Consider the following 18,333-nt stretch of genomic DNA (forward strand, 5'->3'; position numbering starts at 1 on the left):
GGGTTGGGGATGGGGTGGGATGGGATGGATATGGGGATGGGATGGGGATGGGATGGGAGGGGGATGGGATGGGGTGGGATGGGATGGATATGGGGATGGGGTGGGGTGGGATGGGATGGGGTGGGGTGGGATGGGATGGATATGGGGATGGGATGGGATGGGATGGGATGGGATGGGATGGGATGGGATGGGATGGGATGGGCTGCCCACCATTCATGCCTCATTTTACACTTGTGCGGAGTCTGCTCCTAGAGGTCAGGCCCCAGAGCTGCCCAAGGCCTGGGATTCAGATTATAGAGTGGCCCTCCTCAGAGTGATCAGGGGCACGAGTCAGACACAAGGTTAGAGAAGTAAAACACCTACTATTTTGCATGTGGTTCCTGGGGAGTCCATGCAAATACGAAGCCGGCAGTGCAGGTAAACAATGGAGTTGTTGATGAAAGAGAAGATTTTCAGCTTAAATTGGGCCTTGCTGGAATCCCCATTCTTGATCACGTTCGTGTGCGTGTTGGGGATGGGGCAGCTGGGAAGGAAGGAACCGTGGCTCATTAGTTACGAGCCAGCCTCCTGTCCCGGTCCCAGATGGGCTTCCGGCAGCACCCCTGACCACACACACCGTGTCCACACATCACCCATGGTAGGGAGGACCACCACCCTCCCGTCCCCCAGGGACAGGCTCCTATATCCCTGCGTGTCTGGGAGCCAGGCTGCATCCGACACCTGCCTGTTGTTGATGAAACCGAACGTGACCGGGTCCCTCGCGTTGCTGGATGGCGTCGCCCAGCACTCGGTCAGGACCACCTTGAGGTTGCTTTTCTGCTCACAGAGCCCCACTTCGATCTTGACGTCATCACTGGCAGACACACTGTAATTTTGCGGTATAGGGGAGTCCCCAATAAACAACTGCATTTAGGTGACAAAATTGCCAGCGCCATGGAGGTCCTCGATGATGGCATAGACCCTGTAAGAGAGAGTGGTTTCAGGAGGTGTGCTTCTGTGACCCCACCGCTTCCCTATGCTCCCCAAACACCAACTCCAAAGAAGTATGGAAAAAAAGGAAGACCACCCAGAGGAGAACAGGCAAGGGGAGGCTATCGATTCTAAGCTGCCTGACGAGGTGTGTCACCCCCTGACTTGAGTTTGGAGGAGACTCAAGGACAGACAGAGGAGGGGCATCCTCAGAGGGGGAAAGGGAGGCCCCAGGCAGCCCGGTGGAGGCACGTGATGCGGCAGCCGTGGACGGGCTCACTAGGACCCGGCGCCCTATGGGATTGGCTAGGGTGCATATCTGGCTTTCTTTGGTTGGTCCTTAGCTGGAAATGAGGACAAATCTTAGGGGAGCTGGGAGTCACAAACCAAGACCTGGCCACTGCCCGTTTCTATGTTCAGTCTCACCAAAGGGTCCTCACGTGATTAAAACCCTAAGAAACCCAAAGTGAAGGTGCTAGAGAGGACAGTGAACTGGGGGAGGGGGGAAAGATGCCTCCACTCACCCCCACTCTGGGGTGTAGCCCGACGATGTCAGGAGGTCATTCTGGAAAGCACAGTGGATGGGGCTCAGGATCTTCAGGTGGTGGATGATGCCCTCAGGGGACAGGTCGTTCCTCAGCGTGGTCCTCACCACCGTATTCGTCATGTTCTGAACACAGACAGGCTGTCAGTGCACTCCCGGCCCCCAGCGGGCCCCCAACATGGCTGCGGACTGTGGCTCTGGGGTGCTGGGGGAGGGGTGGCTCTCCTCTAAAGCTTGTCCCCAAAACAAGAAAACCCGACAATCTTTTCCTAACATCAAATGCCAAAGAGAGAGTGACATCCTGACCCCTGGTTTAGCCTGTGTCCCACGCCCATTTTCCTCACTGGAAGAGAACCAGAGACAAGCCGGGTCAGCCGATACCCCAATAATCGATCGGATTCCTCCCCCAAATTACTCCCCAAGTGCATTCCTGAAAATAAGACCACAAGGTGCTCCCTGAGGAAATGGAGCTAAAATCAGTTGGTTAAAGTCTGCACCACCAGCATTCTCTCTGGGTGCCATCGTCTGGAGGGGAGGGGATGACGAGGAGCCCAGGGGCCAGAGGGCAGCCTCCAGACAGTGAACATCATTGTGGCGGGGACCCCAGGAGTGTGAGCAGGCTCTCCACCTGACCCCCAGGGAAAACGCTGAGCCCGGTTCACACACAGGAAGGGAAGCCCATAGACAAAGCCTGGCGTGAAGACTAGTTGCTCGTGGTGCAGAAGTTTAGCAGGACAGACCTCCATACAGCAGTGCACCAGGGCATGAAGATGTGCACTCAGATGGAACACGAGAGTTCCAGAATTTCTCCAGGGCCTGAACCAGAGCCGGAGAATCCGAGGTGGACAAGAATTTCTGTGAAAAACCACCACGGTTGTACTGAAGCCCAAGCCTTTGATTGACAGAATGCTTCAAGTTACACTTGTTCCCAGGACTTTGCTGGCTTGTGGCTTGGAGTTTGATTGGCATGGTGGTGGGCTTTCCAAGATGGGCAGCCCCTCACGGACACCTCCTACATTGTCACTAGCACAGGGCCAGCCAAGGTCAGCTGCGGATTGTTCATGGCTGATGGGGAGGGGCGGGTGTCCCCCGGCTTCTGCTAAAGTCACCAACTTTAGCAGTTTAGAAGTAGCCAAGAGACAAGGGCATCTGTGTGAAATAGACAAGCCAGACCATGCATGCGGGGGAAGCAAGGGGTGATGCCTCTGGGGATGTGTTGATGAGCATCCACGGGGACACATATCCACCCAGCCGGGAGCGCCGGGTCTTAGTGAAGGCAACAGGGTAGAGCCCCTGTGAGCCGCACAACAGGGCATGGGGCCACGGTAAGGCTGCCAGGGCAGCGTTGGCTGAAAATTAGAAATTCAGAGCCTAGCAGTATGAATGGGACCCATGAATCCGACGGAGACACGGAATCCAGCGGCCAACCAGACCCCGGCGCCACTGGGTCGCAGGAGGGGCCACGCTTGCGGGAGCGTGAGGGGAAGTGACTGCTTTCAGATGGTCCTGGACTGAAAGCCACTGCAGGGAAGATGTTCTGAACGTTCCTTTGCTCCTCTGGCTCCTACATCCACTTCTTCCCTGCTGCTTTGTAAGAAATTACAGCATGTGTGTTTCCCTTGTGTGTGTATGAAACAGAGCGGGGCAGATGCTGGTAAGCTGACCGCAGCAAAGGGGCATTAGCTTATATCGGAAGCCACTGGAAATTGCTGGTCTCTCTAGGTTTTTATATAAATAGTGAAATTAGAACTATTGGAAGCCACATTAATTCTTGGAATTCATTTTCTGTAGTAGAGACGGGAGATGTTCCACTTCTGAGAGCAAACTTGGTTGGTTCTCGATCCAAGTATCCAAAATGGAAGCACCGAAACTTGTAATTAATACCTGTCCCCATGTTTGCTTGTATCTCTGTCTCCGTATTTTGGAGAACTTGTCTACATGATGTTTGTAGGCCCTGTGGCTTTTTCCAGCGAAGAAGCCGCAGCTCCTTCGGTACGTGCAATGTCATAACAGACACAACATCAAGTCTCTGATGGGCTGTGCTCCAGGCCTCCAGTCCAGAGTGTCAGCTCACGACAGTGACAGCATACATTCAGAGCCTTTGAAAATCACTTTGTGGGGCACCTGGGAGGCTCAGTCAGGTCGTTATCTCACAGTTTGTGGGTTTGAGCCTTGCGTCGGGCTCTGCGCTGACAGTATAGTGTGCTTAGAATTCTCTCTCTCTGTGCCTCCACTACACTCTCTCTCTGTCTCAAAATAAATAAATAAACTTAAAAAGGAAAGAATCATTTTGAAAAGTGCCACAGACAACCTGGACAGCCCCCTGCCGTCTCCATGAGGACTTTGGAAGTGTTTATGAAGATGATTCCAGACGCTGCTGAATCTTCTGGGGCGTATATTTGTGTCTCTTCAGGGCCTTCTCCTGTGCAATCCGTATACAGCACATCAAACTTGCCAGGGAGGCCTCAAATTCAACTTCTTCCAAAAACTGAGGAGTTCAATAAAAGTTAAACTGCCTGGGGTACTAGGGGACTCCATCAACTAAGCCTCTGACTTCGACTTCAGCTCAGGTCATGATCTCACGGTTCATGGGTTCAAGTCCCGCGTCGGGCTCTGTGCTGACAGCTAAGAACCCGGAGTTGGCTTTGGATTCTGTGTCTCCCTCTCTCTGTGCCCCTCCTGTTCACACTCTTGACTCTCTCTCTCTCAAAAATAAATAAACATTTAAAAATTAATAAAAAATAAATAATAAATAAAAAGAGGCTTGAATTCTTAAACTGCTTAACCAAAATCAGGAGGCAGAACTTGCTAACTGTACGCACTCCACTGTATTTGTGTAAGTAAGCCCTGGAAGAAATTTTAGTTTTCAACAAACGTCAAAAAACATCAAGGGCAGGGGTGACTATTGGAGATGAATTTCCCCTGCTCTGAACGGGCCCTGAACCCTACTGAACGGAGGAGCTGCATCAGGGGCCTGTTCCCCCCTCCCAAAGCAAAGGCCCAGAGCCCACGCGCAGCCACGCCCCCGGGGCCACGCCCATCGCAGGAGGCCCCGCCCCCACAGACCCTCCGCTTCTGCAAGCCTGCGGGGCTCTGACCTGGACCCGACAGCCTCTGCCCTTGCCGCCCCTCTAGCCTGTGCGCACAGACTTTGGGGCTCAGACCCGAGGTCGCCGAGGAGCTGTCCCCCCTCCCAGCGAAGTGCACCTCCACGCGACTGTCTGGGGTGCTTGAGAGGCAAAGTCCCGCTATGTTTAGGTTGTGCTGGCTGCAGGGGGCTGGCAGAGGTCTCCGGAGCGCTCCTTCATCCCAGAGGGGGTCCGAGGGCGCCCAGGGAGGCTGGGGTCATGCTGGAGAGCGGCAAGCGGGCTCCCCGCGCAAGGGCTCCCGCACAGCCGCGCGCACACTGACCGCACAGCCGCGCAGCCTCGGCCCCCGCCCCCCCCGTGTCCCCGCTGCCCCGGCAGCCCCGGCCCCCACCCCCCTGTGTCCCCGCTGCCCCCGTAGCCCCGGCCCCCGCCCCCCACGTGTCCCCGCTGCCCCCGCAGCCCCGGCCCCCGCCCTAGGCAGGCCCACACCTCACAGCCGGCTCCACCCGCACCCCACTTCTCCTCTGGCCCAGACTCTCCCCTGAGAAGCCTCCCACCGTGTCTCTCGCCAGCCTCTGGAGCCCCTGCCTCCCCTCCCCGGGGACAGTGCCCTGCTCAGACACGCTGCCCGCATCTGTGCCCCCTGCGCAGCAGGGAATCGGCTCCTCATGTCGCCTCCCTGTGCCTGCGGCTCTCGCACCATCTGCAAGCTCAGCCCCTGCAGGTGCCCGGGGCCCAAGTGTCCCCACCGGGAGCAAGGCCCAGGCTCCCACCAGAAGCATCCGAGGGCCCCTGCCTTCCTTATACCCCGTATGGCCCCCAGAAAGGCAGAGTCACAGAGGCTGTAGGGCTGGTCCCTGGAGGCAGGGTGACCTTGACCTTGACTCCCACATTGACCTTGCTGAGCCTCTAGTTCCCGTTGGTTAAACTGGGGGGTGCTGCAGACCAGAGAGGCTCACATGGGCTCAGAGTGCCTCCAGCTGGGCAGCCCCACCCCCCAAGTGGGCCCCCCTCTGTGCCAGCAGAGGGACAGCCTGCGGCCCCTCAAAGACTGCAGTGGGGGCCCCTGGGGGGCTCAGTCGGGTAAGCCACTGACCTCTGCTCAGGTCATGATCTCACAGTTCATGAGTTCGAGCCCTGCGTCGGGCTCTGTGCCAACAGCTCAGAGCCTGGAGCTGCTTCAGATTCTGTGTCTCCCTCTCTCTCTGCCCCTCCCCTGCTTGTGCTGTCTCTCTGTCTCTCAAAAATAAATAAAAACATTAAAAAGAAAAAAAAAATACTGAGGTAAAGACAAATCCTAATAGTACCACAGTCCCTCTGGCCGGGTCGTTCTGATCACACCAGCCCACCTGCCCAGCATGCACACTCACACACGCACACACATTCACACACATTTACAATCACACTCACACACATATGCACGCATGCACATTCTCACACGTTGGCACACCTGGACACCTGTGTTAACACACTTAGCTCTCCTGCCTTCCTCTCGCACTGGCCCTCCATCTGCTGTGTTTCAGAATCACTGGGAGTGATTTAAACCCTGAAGCCCACCACAGGGCCTTTGCACCAGAATCTCACAGGGGAGAGCCCCAAACTCCCTCCTGATTCTAGGGCACAGTCTGGTCCCTCGTGAGGACTTGCCCTATCCTGTCCCCCTAAGGGGTCTCCCACTTAGAATCAGAGGACTTGGGGTGCAGTCTTCCCGGGTCCCTCCCCATAGGGTGCTCCTGGTCCTCGATGCCCTGTCCCCCACACCCAGCCCCCACCCCGCCCTGTGTGCCTCCTGAGCCTGGCCCCCGGCCCTTACGCTTTGCACGACGGTTCCACACTCGCTCCACCCAGCCACCAGGAGCACGTGCGTGCTGTTGTGGTCGCTCACGTTGCAGGATGGGTGTCCCAGGTACAGGGAGGACTCGGGGATGGACTCCTGCTGCAGGAAGCGCCTCTGGATGGCGATGGCCACCTTCTCAACCTCGCAGAGCACCCTGACCGCCTCGGTCAGGTTCAGCCGCCGGGGCAGGCCCTGGGGCCCCGGGCTGGCACCTGGCACAGCGGCAACCGCGGTCCCCGCCGGGGTGGGGACCTGCTCGGGGCCGGGGGCCTGGGTTGTGTTTCCGGGAGAGTCGCCTGCAAAGCACAAGGAGGTGAAACCAAGGGTCTGTGTTCAGGGACAGCCACCTGAGCCCGGCCTGTGAGACCCGCACGGAGGGGCAGACAGGGACCCCAGCGGCCGCCTGGACCGCACGTCCCAGCCACAGCCGCACACGGGCCGCTGTGGCGCGTTCCTGCCGGCAGCCCAACAGCCGGGCCTGACGTGGCTCGGAGGGGGTCCCGTGGGCCGGGGGACCCGGGTGCCCTCTGCCTCCCAGACTCTCCCAGGCGGACGCCGGGTGCGGGCGAGCCCGTGGACTTGCTGTGATGAGCCGTCTCCTCTCTGTGGTGGTTACTGTCAGGATCCTGAGCCCCTAGCTTCTGCTTCCTGCTTCCTGCTTCCTGCTTCTGCTTCCTGCTTCCTGCTTCCTGCTTCCCCCAAAGCATGGTTTCCACCTCCGTTGAAAAACGGAGTACTTTTCCCGAGAGATATCCGCTGGCTGACATCTGTAAGCTGTCCAGGGTTCCCCACCCCGCTCCTTGGCACCTCCCTTCTATTATCTCGAGGTGGGGCTCACCCACTGTTCTGCCCCCTCACTGAGCTCCCTCATCTCCAAGATGCAGTCCAGCGCCTGCTCGTGGCTTTCGTGCCTTCTCGACTGGCCTCCCGCGTCTTGGCAGCCAGCGTCCCGCCCTCTCCCGCCGGCTCTGGCGGGAGCCCGCACTGCAGCTAGCCCGGACTGTGCACCTGGGCCGAGACCACCACGAGGAGCCGTGTTCTCACCGGGCACACCCAGCACACCCGGCCCCACTGCAGCCCCCACCACCCTGTGCTGTCCTAGCTGCCCTCGAAGAATGCCTCTAAGACACCTCTTCCAGGAAGCCCTCCCTGACCACACTCATGGGGCTGCAACAACTTAGTCCCTGTGAGCCCCCTGCTTCGACCTCCAGCAGAGCACATTCCATATTCTTGGGGACAAGCGTTCACTTGTATAAATGTCTGTCTTGCACCACTTGACTGCAGATCCCTGGCTGGCAGGGATCCCCTCAGCGTCAACACTGAATCCTCTGGGCCCCCATTTAATGGGAAAAGTCCTGGGTGGGAGGAGGGCCCAAGTAGAGACATTTCTCCCGTGTCTCTTCTCACGTGGGCTGTGCGCTTTGCACGGTCATCCTTTAGAACCCGAGAGAACGTGGCGGACTTCACTGTAACCAAGGCGTTTTCCCATCATGGGCGCTCGGAGAGAGGCGTCTGGGACGCATGGAGAATGTGAAGGGACACGTGCGTGTGCACACACATGCACGAGCACACAGACACACACAAGTTAGAAAAACGTCCGGGGCATAAAAACCGACCTCGTCCGGAAAAGAAACACTTGGTGAATGAAAGTCTGTCAATAACAGATTACCCAACGCTATCTCGGGAAAAGGGATTATGGGCCCTCACGTTCACAGGGTCTTCCAGAAAATTCCACAGGGAAGTGGGGGGCACCGCCCGTGCAGATGCAGGTGAAGGAGCCCAGGGTGTTGTGACAGGACGCGCCTGGCTCACAGTCGTGCTCCCGGCCGTCACATTCGTCGTAATCTGTGCGACATCAGAAACAAGGCAGACACTGTCACGGGGCCTGAGGGGGCGGGTGAGGGGTGCTTCCGCGCCGGCTGTCACACACGCCCTGGGGGGACGTCATCTCAGGCAGCAGGGCCGGAAATCACGGAGTGGCAGCGTAGTGGGCGGTTCGGGGGGCAGGGTGGCACCCAGTTCCCAGCTGGGGCGGGGACGAGAGCTGGTCAGGACATCTGCTGGGACCGCTCCAGAAGGAGGGGCCCCGGTGCCGGGGCTGAGAGGGGCTGTGGAGACGACACAGCAGGCCCCCCACCCCGACCTCTCGCCCCGGACCCGGGGGCGCCCCCCGCAGGCCATCCCGCAGAAGGCGCTCAGCCTGGGGGCCTTGCTCTAAGAAGCAGCACCAGGAACACACACACACACACACACACACACACACACACGTGGGGAGGACAGAGCCGGGAGGCGGCTGTCCCCGCGTCAGGGAGAGCACCCCCCCTTGTAATCTACCCTGGACCTCGCGCCTCCAGAACTGTGGGGACACACACTCCTGTCGTTTAAGCGTCTCCAGGCCTGCATCTGGCTACGGCAGCTCAGGCCGACGATGCGACTTGGAGAGGAGAATCTAGGGGCGCCCGGGTGGCTTAGTCGGTTAAGCGTCCGACTTTAGCTCAGGTCATGATCTCGCAGTTTGTGGGTTCGAGCCCCGCGTCGGGCTCTGTGCTGACTGCCAGCTCAGAGCCTGGAGCCTGTTTCAGAGTCTGTGTCTCCCTCTCTCTCTGACCCTCCCCTGCTCACGCTGTCTCTCTCTCTCTCTCTCCTAGAAATATAATAAAAATATTTAAAAAAAAAAAAAAAAGAAAGGAGAATCTAAATTGCTTTTCTTTTCAATGATTTTTCTCCAGCTCTCCTTGGAAACTGTACTTGGGGGGCAGTGTGGCTGCAGAGAGGACATGTCTGCCCCCGGCCCAGGGGATGTGGGTGGCAGAGGAGGCCCAGGGTGGGCAGCAGCGTCCCCGGACGGGTGCATGGCTTCACCCCGAGATGTTTGGGGCCCTGAAAACTTCAGAAACAGCACAGCAGCAATAAGACAGATGGGGTCCTGTGTGTTCCATACTTCCACCTGCAGGGGGGCCCCAGGAGCCCCACGGGCTGGGCTCTCTGGGGGGCCTGGCCTCCACCTACCCTGTATGAAGGTGTCCTCGCCGACCACCTCCAGCAGAGAGGCGTTCCGGAAGGCGACAAGGAACGCGGCAGACACCTCGTGGATGTCCACCTCTGCGATGATCAGCAGGTTAAACTCGACCACGACGCTGCCGTTGGCGATGCGGGTCACCTCCACCCGGACCCCCCCGGCGTCCAGGTGCCGCAGCATGGTGGCCGGCAAGGAACCCCGCACCTTTACAGAAACCACGTGTGACAGGGCCGCCCGCTGTCAGGAGTCAAGTGCCCGTCCCCAGGGGGCGCTTCCTGGGAATTCTGACCCGCAGCACGGAGGTCAGCTCTGGCCCCAGTCCGGCGGACCGAGCCGTGTCCCAAGCCCACACCAGTGCCTGTGGGTCTGGGTCCTGAGGTCCCAGGAAGAGCCTCGCTCCCCCAGAGCACCTTTGCCGGTCAGTCTGGACAAGACACACTATCCCTACCCGGTGGGGGGGGGGGAGGGAACATCACTCACGGGGGACTCGTGACGGTTTTAGAATCTGCTCCCCTCAGCTCAGAGCCATGGAGGGCACAGGCTGCACAAGCGGTCATGCGGAGCCCCTCTCTCCCACTGTATCTTCTAGAACAATCCTTTTACTGCTGATACTGCCCCGTTGGATGGGCTCCTACACCATGGGCTGAGGCATTCTATCCCAGCCCCTTGCAGCCCAAACGCCCAGAGAGACACACCACCTTAGAAGGGCTGTAAGTGGTCCCCAAGACACAGGCCTTCTTGAAAAAGCACACTTCCAGGGCCCAGCCTCATCTGGAGCCAGCCAGGGGGCGTGGCTCAAGGCACAGGCTCGTGGGTTCACTTCCCAGCATGGGGACGGCCAATGTGACAAGTGTGCTGTCACTTGGGCACCATCATCACCGCTGGAATGGCTGACTGACTCTCTCTCTCTCTCTCCCCGGGACATCCAGAGAGGGTCTGCCACAGGCTTGGCTTAAAGTCACTTTGGGTTGTTGCATTTCCGACCAGTCTCAAAGCAAAGCTCCAGGGCCCCTTGCTAAGAAGTGTGTTAATCCACACCTCCCTGAGTTTGCCTGAAAGTCCTGCATATGTGATAACTGTGCCATTACTGGCCATCCTGAAATTCTAGACAAATCAGCAGCGGTCCCCAGCCATAGGCGAGGGAGGAAATGGTTTGAAGAGGAAGAACGACCCCAGACATGTGAATGGAGATGCGGCTGCCCCGGGGACCGCCAGAGCCCCGCGACTGATGGTCAGGGCAGTTGCTTAGTGTCATGTGTGACTATCACAGAACCTAAAGAAGACAGTGGTGACTCGAGCCATCAACAACTCTCGGATCCACCCACTGGGCCGGGAGCCGGGGACCCTGGGATAAATCAGGCAGAACCCAGATCCCGAGGAGTCCCCGTGTGACACTCCCTGGGGGCGCAGAGACCCATTTTCTAGGCCAGAGAACAGAGCCAGTCACACGGTGCTATCGCGTTAGCACACTCCGTCTGGAGGTGGCACTGCTCTGTCTTAAAGCCCAGGGTCAGGAGCGGCTGAAGTGGACGAGGTGCCCACTGTGTAAACAAGACAAGATTCGACAAGTGCATCCTCTTCTCGTCTAAGGGGAACCTAACCTCCAGCGGAGAGAACACGGAGATCGCCCCCCAGCCTGAATCGTAACAAATACACCGGCTCAAGGTATGTCAGTGGGGCCACAGGGGAAGCATCAGAAAGATTAGGAAAAATCATAGCAGCATTATTCACATTGGCCAGAGGGGACACAACCTAATGTGGATCAGAGACCTAAACGTGGGCTCTCCATTCCGGGAAGGACTATCCAGCCGGAAAGAGCAGTGAGCTATGGCTGGACCCCGAAGGCATGCTCAGAGGAATAAGCCAGACACAAAATGTCATGTCCGGTGCGATTCCGCAATGTGAGATGCCCACGGCAGGCACACCCACAGGCACGGAGAGCACATTAGTGGTTGCAGGGATGGGGCGTGGAGAGTCACCAGGAATGGGAGAGGGGCTTCTTTTGGGGGTGAAAGAAATGTTCTGGACTTAGTGATGACGGCTGTGCAATTCCACGAATAAAATCTAAACCATTGCACTAAGCACTCTTAACGTGTGCATTTTAGAATTTGTGAAATCGATCTCAGTTTGTTAATTTTCCTTGTGGGGCGCCTGGGTGCCTCACTTGGTGTCTGACTCTGGATTTCGGCTCAGGTCATGATCTCAGGGCCGCGGGATCGTGCCCCGCATTGGGCTCTGCCTGTCAGCTTGGGACTCCCTCTCTCTCTCGGCCCCTCCCCTGTGCTCGAGTGAGCTGTCCTGGCTCCTCTGTAATGAGGACGCAGCAGAGGACAAGGTCACTCCCAGCTACTCTTGCATCTAATGGTAGACCCGGGGGTGCCAGGCACCACGCCGGAACCAGAAGCCCATCTTCCTTCAGAAATGAGGGTCCCAGGCACCTGCAAGTCAAAGTCCTGCTCAGTGGGATTGGGATTCCACCCACCTCCCTCCTGCACATCCCAAAAGGAAATAGAAACTGGTTTCACCAACTTACCGCCCGAAAGAACACCTCTAGGAAGTCCTGATACTCCCTGCTGCTCGCGTTCCGGAAGGACTCCACGTACCTGACGTTGGCTATTCTGACGTTCCCTCTGAGTTTCTGGGCCACTGAGGGACAGAGAAGAAACACGTCTGGAGTGGTAACGCATTAGGTAACGCTAAGTGCGTTAGGCAATGCATCGGGTGACATATCCTAATAATGGCACTTTCTTGTCGGCCAGAAAGAACATTGGGTTGAGGCTGACAGTGCCCAGCACACACAGACAAGTTCCGCCAACCCCAGAGGATGCCGGCACACAGCCTGGGCTCAGGGAGAGAACCTTCCGGAGGCTGCAGAACCGGGCCAGCCCCTCCCACTCTCCTCACTCTCAGTGCACAAGGTGTCCAGGTGACTCGCCAGTAGGGCCCACTCTGAGAGTGAAAGAAGTCGCTGTTGGTTAATTCTGCCGGGGCCGCAGGTGCACAACTGGCCGTCCAGGGAAGCCAGGACAGGGTGGCCTTGCCTCTGCTCAGCACCCACAACTCAGCCCTCTTCCCCCTCCCCCTAGACCACTGTTTCCTAGGGAACTGTTTCTCTGCAAGTTCAGGGCAGTCCCTGCTTTTGCACTGGTCTGTTCCATCCAAGTCTGTTCCCTCCATGCGGGGCCTCCAGGAGGCTGTGGGACAAGAATATAGTCCAGGAATATTGCCCGGACCACATCCTGGCGTCCGGCATGGCAGCCGCCTCGTTCACTCTTTCCCCAGATGTCTGTGAGGTTCTTGCTATGTGCCCAGCCTTCCAGGCAGTGGAGGAAAAGGCCAAGGTTCCTTTGCGCCCACAAACCACAAAGCCATCCCAGGACTCACTGCTGGCTGACCCCCAAACCTCGCCCTGATCTCTCCCGTCGCCGTGGCTGAGGGCCACCGGGCCACACACAGCAGCTGGGGCGGACAGCCTGGTGGGAAAGCCCCGGGAGCGGGACGGACCAGACACAGGTGAGAACGGACATGGACCCACCCTGGCACGGGTCACACGCCCCCGGTGGCCTCTCCCGCCGGCAGGCGAGACCCGCAGAGGACTGGCTCTCAGAGGCACTGACCGCCCCTTCTCCAGCTCGGCGCATGCGTCCCTGCGCACCGTCTACCCCCTGACTCCCTGGTCCTTGCTAATCGGAACTTCCAAGTAGGCAGACAGACGCTCTACACTTTTCTCACGGACGCCCCAAGGGCTGCGCACCCCACCTTGGGGAACACGGCCATCAGCCCTTGGATGGTGGCCCGAGATCTGAGGCTCTGTCTGCAACCTCCAGCCGGCCCTGGGCCGTCCGAGCAAGTTAGACGTTCAGGAAAACATCGAGTGTGAAGGAGGAGAAACAAGATTTATCTGCACACATGACTGTCACGAGCACAGTCCGAGGTCGGACGTCCCCCTATCCGCCTGTCGTCCCTACAAGCCAAGTAAGGGCAGGTGAGCTGAGAGCGGGAACGTCAGAGCACGTGCCCGGCGCTCGGTCCGTGCATTCTCCTGCCGCAGACCCGCGGGGACACGGGCAGCAGCGGCTGTGCTCGGCGGGCAGAGTCCCGAGCCCTCCGTGCAGCCTGCCCCAGCCTCTCCTTGAGCCGAGCCGCCTCCCCCAGGCTGACCTCCGAGGGCCAGCCCCGAGCGAGCCCAGCCAGGCTTCCAGGGCTGATCAGGGCAAAGAGCCAGCGCTTTCAAGCCTCGACCCACTAAAAATCGTTCTCACACGTTTTCCCTCCCTCCATGAAGGTGCCGCGGCCAGGGTTCCCGAGACCCGTCACCTACCGGTCCTGACCCTGAGGCGGGCCCTGGCGCTGTCCCCGCATGCTTTGGCCGCTATCTCCACCAGGTGCAGGGCGCCAGGCTCCAGGCCCGACAGCGTCAGGCTTGCGTTCCGGGTCTCCAGGCGCACGGCGGGGCTCCGCGGGGAGAGCAGCGTGAGCTGGAAGGCGGGGTGCGGGCCGAGCTCCGCCGCCCACGCCACGCGAAAGCTGGTGCTGGTCACGTCAGACACCATGACCCGTTCGATGGGGACGGGAACTGGGAAGTGGATGCAAAGGCGGGGAAGATTGAAATCAGCCCGATGCTCCAGGGAGACTGGGCGGGAGAAGCCTCACCAGACGCTAAAATCAAACCACCCTTGGGGACACGAGAGGGCCTCACGGGACGCCAGCCCGGGGGGTCCTACAGGGCCCCTCCTCCGGGCAGAGCACGTGGTGCAGGGGCCCCGGACGGCCGTCCTGAGCCCCGGCGCCCTGGCCAGCTCTCTGTCCTGCCTCTGCTTTGTTTTTCTCTCTGCCACCGAGGTCCCTGGTTTTCCCCAAAGCAAGCCTGTTGTGCAGACTCTGGTGGCTTCCCCGGAGGGGTTACGCCTCCACCCCTGGGCAGACTCACAGAGGGGCCAGCAGAGGCGGCCACTGCTGGCGGCAGAGCCATTCTGACAGGCGACCCCGGGGCGCCCGCAGTGCCGGCTTACTAGGGCTTAGAAGTCGAGCAGCCACACCCCTGAGTGGAGGAGACACTTCCATCGGGCTCCATCTAACAGTTCGATTTGGATGCAGCCCAGGGCCGGGCCCGCTCGGGGAGCCCACAGAGATCTCCTTGGTCTCCGAACGGAGAGACCGCGGCCCGGCCCCTTTCCTGCATGGGGCTGCAGCCTGTCTCCTACCGCGCTGCCCCAGGACCTTGGCAACGGCTAAGTGCTCTGCGTGGTGTGAGTGGACGTGGTGGGGCTCGGGGCTGCACTGGGCTCAGGGGTACTGCGCTGCCGGGCGGGTGGGGGGGGGCGTGCAACCGCAGGGGTGTCCAGCACTGCTGAGAGCTGTGCCACAGGGCTTAGTGCGATACACGCGCCCCCAGGGCTCATCATCGTCCTGCTCCGGCCGCGCGTGACAGGGAGGCTTGGGAACGGGAAGGAGCGAGGACCGGAGGAAGCACGGCCCCATCCTAACAAGAGCAGAAGCTGCCGCCACCGGGGACAGGCTGCGCTGCACCCCTCCTGGCCCAGCCCCACCTCCCACGAGCAATCCACCTGCGTGTTTCTCACAGGGCTTTGCCTCAGTGTCCTGGGCTTTGCCAGCCGGACCCCCCTCGTCCCCAGTGTGCTCAGTCCTCAGGCCACGTGTCCCCAGGACACTCACCACAGGCCGGAAGCTTTGAAGACTCGGGGGTGGGGACCGAAGGCAGGTCGGGGGATGTGGAGGGTCCAGGGTCCGAGCTCTGTGGCCCAGTGGGGCCCAGAGCTGCCGGTGCCGTGTCCCAGGTCGGGGGACGGGTGTGCCAGGCGATGTGGTCTGTGGGGCCCTGCGTAGGACCAGGCCAGAGCGGCGGCTCCGTGCTGGAGTTTCTCGATAACGGTCCAGGGGCGCCCAGAGAGCCATTCAGGGGCCCAGAAGGGTAGCCGTGCGTTGTCCCGGGGGCCGTGCTGGCCGCCCCCTGGCCCGTCACCAGGCCTGGGGCCACGCTGGCTGCTCCCTCCTCCATGCCTTGCCCTGTGCTGTTCCCGTCCTTCCCGACCAGGCGGCTGCCGCCTCGCCTGGGCGGGGGCCCCGGGGTCTGGGTCCATGCGTGACCCGGGCTGGCCCACAGGGCGGGGCTCTCTGTGCCGAGAGCTGGGGCCCTGACGCCTGATGTTACAGCCGGCAGCGCTCCCGTGGGGCTCACCACATCACCTGCAAGACACGGCCACTCTTAGAGGAGACATCTGGCCCCAAAGCATCTAAACAAAAGCCCCCAGATGCCACCCACCAGCGAGAGCCTCCCCGGTGGGCCCCAAGTGGGGATTACGGGATTATGAGTGTTTACGGGGCCCACATCCGCGGCCCCCGTGTGCTTTCCGGGGGTGACACGGGCCCTCTCCATCTGACAAATGAGGCTCTGAGGCACCAAGAGTGAGGCCCCACCTGCACGGTGGCACGGCCGGGACGTAAGTGCAGGGCCTGGTTCGTGCGCCCATTCGGCCTTTGGGAAAATGGGAGATTGCTCTGGATCTGGGCTCAGTGTGGGGCTTGGTGCTGGTCACCATCGTCAGACGTGACATGAATACGGGAAGAATGCGGACAGCGGCCAGTGGATATTGGAAAGGACGAGGGATATCAGGTCCCCAGGGTAGGGGGCGTGGGCCCGAGCTGCGGGGGCAGGGGGTGGGGGGCGCACCCTCACAGGCCCGGCCCGCGCGGGAGGGGTTGGCGTCCCTGGCCGTCCGGCACCGGCAGGTGTAGGAGCCCTCGACGTTGATGCACTGGGCAGCGGGTGAGCAGTCGTGCCCCAGGCTGTCTGCACATTCGTCCCAGTCTGCCAGGCAGGAGAGGAACGGGGCAGAGTGGTGAGAGGCGGCCAGGGGGCACTTAGGAAACAGCACTGCTCTTCCCGACCGTCTCTGCAGCAACCCGTGGGAGGGGCGAGGCCGGGAGTCAGTGGAGCGCCCTGGGCACCCGGAGGCCCCAGAGGGAGGCTGTGCACAGGCCCGTCCCCAGAAGCCTGTCCCTGAACCCAGGGGGCAGGCTCAGCAGGTGCCTGCTCCGGACTTCGCTGCCTGCGGGCTGATGTGGAGGCAGAAGTTAGGGAACGCTGGTCTGTTTTGGGGCTGTTAGCGCCCACCCGTGTGGGTATATTCTTCTCTCCCGAACTCTTCATTCCCCAGAAAGCAGGACGCCTTCCCTCCTCTCTGATGTGCCAACATCGCCTAATGTGATAGTACTTTAACAAAGAGAAATAACCAAGCCAGGGGGAGTCTGGTTAAGTGTCACATGAACTTTCGGTGACACAGCCTTTGAACACTCATCCCCAGCCGGGGAAAGCAGTCAGAGAATCCCAAAGACACCATGTCACTGGGAGGCCCTGGCCCTTCTGAGCTGAGCAAGGAAGCATGTTAGGTAAGCGGGTCAGCCCCCCGGGGCCCCCCAGGGCTTGCCCGCCCACCACAGCCTGGCACTTTCCAGGACCAGAGTTAACCAAACTGTGAATCAAGGTGCGTGGGGCCCACATTCCCTTCCCTCCCCCCCCACCCCCGGGGCTGCTACCCCCACTCATACTTGGGCGAAGGAAACACCTGCTGGCCTCGTGCATTTGACATGTGACTGAGGATAAAGTGTTACATGTGATACTCAGGATAAACCTCAAGGAATAAACATCCCAAGCTGTATTCCAGGCTGGGGGAGGGGGGCAGGATTCCCACGCCCCAGAATCCGTCCTTCAGACCACCGCTCGCCCTCCCAGCCCCAGGGGGGCAGCTGGCTCTGAGCAGAGGTGCCTCCTCCAGAGGAATGGGCCCGGGCACCCACCAGGGTGGGCCAGGCAGCAAGGTGGGTGCATGTAGAGGCCTCTCCCGAGGCCTTTCTGCCCAGGATTCCCTAGAGCCGAAAGCAGAAGCGCCCCATCCAGGCTTGATGCGCCCCGGGAGCCCAGACTCGGGCTTCAGTCACGACGAGTTCAGTTTTGTGCAGAGAAAAAGTCTGTAGTCCAAGCGCTCCACCCTCGTGATGCGGTTTTCAGTTTCGCTTCATGTGATCTTCACAGAAGCTCCCAGAAACAGCTCCCCGAGACCAGCAGGCTCGTCAGCTGATGTAACAGTCACACTGCACCCTGGCCTGGGGCTACTTGGCAGACAGGGTCCCGGGGGCCCAGCCCAGCCCGGCCAGACCTCCAGCCTGCAGGCAGCTCACAGAGTTTGGGGGGAGGGGAGGGGGCTGGAGGCCTGGGATGGAGCCCAGGCCAGGCTGCAGGGTCCTGCAGAGAACACAGGTCCCCGTGGAGGCTGGGCCCCCAGCACTGAGCTCTTGTGGTGATTCACCCAGCACGCGGCTCACAAGCACGCCCAGAGTAAGGCGCGGACGGCTCCACGTGCCCTATATTAAAGCCCCAGGCCAGGCAGCCCTGCGGTTCAGAGGGAGGAGGCAGGCCCGCAGCGGGGGCCTCTGTCCCGTCCCGACCAGCCGGAGAAGGACACGGGCAGGAGCCCCGAGCGGGGGGCGGGGCTGTGCTCTGCTCCTACTGGCCTTGCAGCTGGACCCGCCTCCCAGAGGAGGGGACGACCCCTTGCGGAGCTGTGGCCCCCTGGGCTGACCCCCAGGAATGGGTGGGAGAGGCCCAGGAACAGGCCGCCAGGCCCCCAGGTCCCGCCTCTCCAGCCCGGCACCTTGGACCAGGGCAGCAGGCCCCTGGGCGGCGCGGCTCGTAGGAACACGGGGCGAGGAGCATGCCCTCCTGGAGGGGAACCAAGGACACATGGCCACCCAGTGACCCCCGCCCCCCAACAGATGGGCGTCAGGGAGGAGCTGGGGTCAGGACAATGTGACCCCCCACACTGTGCGTGGGGACACATGGACTCGGGTGGGCGAG

General features: G+C 60.4%; 1 protein-coding gene across 1 annotated transcript in view; it reads right to left on the reverse strand.

The window, feature by feature from the left end:
* UMODL1 (uromodulin like 1) overlaps positions 1 to 18,333 on the reverse strand; it is a 60,966-nt gene that overhangs the window by 10,715 nt on the left and 31,918 nt on the right. The window contains 10 exon segments of the mRNA XM_039245456.1: positions 364 to 523; positions 725 to 961; positions 1,494 to 1,639; positions 6,416 to 6,735; positions 8,147 to 8,284; positions 9,449 to 9,662; positions 11,992 to 12,104; positions 13,780 to 14,034; positions 15,135 to 15,665; positions 16,150 to 16,287. Coding sequence (XP_039101387.1) covers positions 364 to 523; positions 725 to 961; positions 1,494 to 1,639; positions 6,416 to 6,735; positions 8,147 to 8,284; positions 9,449 to 9,662; positions 11,992 to 12,104; positions 13,780 to 14,034; positions 15,135 to 15,665; positions 16,150 to 16,287 — 2,252 coding nt within the window.

Source organism: Hyaena hyaena, unplaced genomic scaffold, assembly GCF_003009895.1.
Source record: "Hyaena hyaena isolate Hyena2069 unplaced genomic scaffold, ASM300989v1 scaffold_254, whole genome shotgun sequence".
NCBI classification, from domain to species: Eukaryota; Metazoa; Chordata; class Mammalia; order Carnivora; family Hyaenidae; genus Hyaena; species Hyaena hyaena.